At 41.1% G+C, this 2,724-nt stretch overlaps 1 protein-coding gene across 1 annotated transcript; it reads right to left on the bottom strand.

Moving 5' to 3' along the window:
* On the bottom strand, window positions 1–2,497 carry LOC133961075 (E3 ubiquitin-protein ligase TRIM35-like). Its single transcript, XM_062396020.1, has 2 exons — window positions 2,196–2,497; window positions 1–2,108 (listed from the first exon to the last, which is right to left on the bottom strand). Exon 2 carries the CDS (start codon window positions 2,089–2,091, stop codon window positions 709–711), a length of 1,383 nt encoding a protein of 460 aa, XP_062252004.1. The 5' UTR covers window positions 2,092–2,108; window positions 2,196–2,497; the 3' UTR covers window positions 1–708.
* Window positions 2,498–2,724: the final 227 nt, after the last annotated feature.

Below are 2,724 nucleotides of genomic sequence, written 5' to 3'. Positions count from 1 at the left end.
TTGAAGCAGAACATGTTTTATTATGTTGCTCACAAACAGGAATCGATGCACCTTCATCATTTAGGAGGAATTTAAATGTTAAAAGTGAACTAAACCTCTGTTGTTTTGTTGTTGAGGAACGAATGAAAACACTTTTAAAGACACAATCATTTTGCCTGATATTTACATCTCAACTTAAAAAAGGTTTGTGTTTCATAGTTTTTATTATTTTTAGAACAATATTAAATTACATCACTCAGCTGCTGTTGAATAAACACTTTTACAGACAGAATCATTTTGGCTTCTTCACATCAAACAGACAAATGTTCATACATGTTGGATTATTTCGCATGTAAACAAACTTTATGCTATTAAATATGAATCATGTCTCATGTGGGAGTTTTATTAAAGTTTGTTGAATGTGAACAATGATCAGCTGTTAATGATAAATGTGTTTTTATGTGGATCTTCATCTGATGGCTCGACTTCATGGATCCACACAAAATCTAAATGATAGAATTTTTTTTTCCATGGAAAAAAAAACAAAACAAAGATAAAGATCAGAAAATAATAAAATATTTTTACACACCTGGAAAAGTCGAGAGTAGATATAAAAATGAGTGAGAAGTAAAAAGAGAAATAAACAAAGCCTTAGAAATAACCAGTTTAATATTTAATTTCAGCAGATTTCTCTTGAAGAAATAAACATGATGAATAAAATCTTTATCTCTAACTGCTTTGATCCAGCGTCACAGAGACATTCACAGGTAACAGCCTTAAGTGATCTCTAGTGTAAAAGTATGGAAACATCTTCTGAGTGAAACTGTGTGCATATGTGTGAATGTGTTTGTTAGTATCAGGATCATAGAATGACAGTTCTCCTCTGTTCCAGTCCAGTTTCACTCTGATCCTCTGGATCTTCTGCACAGAGAGATAAGATGATCCTGATGGTGACTGTGCTAAGTATTTACCTTCATAGAACTGTATTATCCATGTTTCAGACTGTTTGTCTCCCTTCCACTGGACAGACTCTGCCAACACTCCCAGGAACCAGCGTGTACTGTCTCCAACCAGGACGTCCCAGCTGTGAGTCCCTGAGTTAAAACCCTCAGATCCCAGGATTAAGGGGTATTTATCAAACCTCTCTGGATTGTCAGGAAGCTTCTGTATCTCCCCTTGTCTCAAACTGGTCAGATCTTCAGACAGGACAAGTACTGGATGAGCAGAGTTTGGGTCCAGAACCACAGGACTGTAGTAGACCACGTCCTTCATCTTGTTCCAGATGTTGAAGCTCAGGTTGCCCAGATGTTTGGCCTCATCTATCAGAGCTCCTGAGGCCAGCTGTGGATCATCCAGCAGGGGGCGCTGCGTGACTCGTTCCACTGCAGCCCTGTAGTTGAGCAGGAACAAGACATCTTCAGCTCTCAGCTCGTCCTCTGTGATTCTGATTGTGTCTGAAAGAGTCATTATGTCTCTGCTCAGAGACTCAATCTTCTCCTTCATCACCCGACTCTTCTGCTCCTCTTCCTCCCTCAGTGCAGCCATCCTGGCCTCCTCTTCCTCCTCCAGAAACTTATGAAGCTTTTTAAACTGCTCTTTGATCTGCGTCTCTGTGTGTCCGGCCTGGACCTTAATGTGTTCTGCTGTTTGTTCAAACTCTACTTTAACTCGTTCAAAACTCTGTAACTTCTTCTTCAAGGGCTCCAGAGTTTCCTGAAGCTGCTTCTTGTGTTGTTGTGCAGCTTCATCGATGGGTCTGAATCTGTGGCCGGTGTGTTTCTCTGAGTCTCTGCAGACCAGACACACTGGCTGCTGATGGTCCAGACAGAAGAGTCTGAGTTTCTCTGAGTGCAGAATGCAGAGAGCATTTGAAGAGCTCTGATCTCTCTCCTGTAAGAAGGTATCACACAGGTTCTTTAACACCAGGTTACCAGGTGGTTCGGACCTTGAAGATCTTCTCTTACAAAGTGGACACTCTTTTACTACTTTGTCTTTCCACCAGCTCTTCACACAGTCTTTACAGAAGCTGTGGCTACATGACAGAACAACAGGATCTCTGAAGACATCTTGGCAGACGGCACAGCAGAGATCCTCTTCTGATCTGGAAGCCATTCAGTCTCCAGGTGAAGCTGAAAACAGACAGTCAGTCAGTCACAGCTCCACAAACTTCACTAAGGTTTACTCCCTGTCTGAGTCGATGTGTTTGTTAAACTCACGGTCAGTGTGTGGAGCGTCGGCAGGTTGTAGTTTGACTCTTCTCTCCTGTAGCTGGACTCGCTGAGGACGTTTGGTCTGGTTTGGTTTAGTTCGGTTTAGAAGGTGAATGTGATCTTCTGGTTTTCAGCCTGCGTCTCTTCAGGGAGGAACAGATGCTTCCTGGTTTCTCTTGTGTCAGGACACGATTGTAAAAAGTATAACAAGCCTTGGATTTGATAACTGGTCAAAAGTAATTTGGCAGCAACAAGCGCACAGCGACAAGAGACCTGGTTGTAAAATAGCTGCTTGAATATGATCGTGATCTGATCAGTGTTCAAAGTTCAGCAGAAGTTCTGCAAAAGTTAAATATTAACATGAAGTGCAGGGGGGGAGAGTCTGTGACTTAACTGTGCTATTAAAGACAAATAAGCAAAGTGCAAACAAATGGACACAATGTCAGAAAATGAAAAGATGGTTTCATAAATACAAATTAAGTCAAGTTTGCTCATTAATTTGTGTGTGAGTGCAGTAAAAAGTATGACATCATTA

The sequence above is a fragment of the Platichthys flesus genome, chromosome 9 (genome assembly GCF_949316205.1).
Source record: "Platichthys flesus chromosome 9, fPlaFle2.1, whole genome shotgun sequence".
Classification (NCBI taxonomy): Eukaryota; Metazoa; Chordata; class Actinopteri; order Pleuronectiformes; family Pleuronectidae; genus Platichthys; species Platichthys flesus.
The sequence above is the reverse complement of the archived record's forward strand: the minus strand, read 5'-3'. Positions and strand labels throughout refer to the sequence as shown.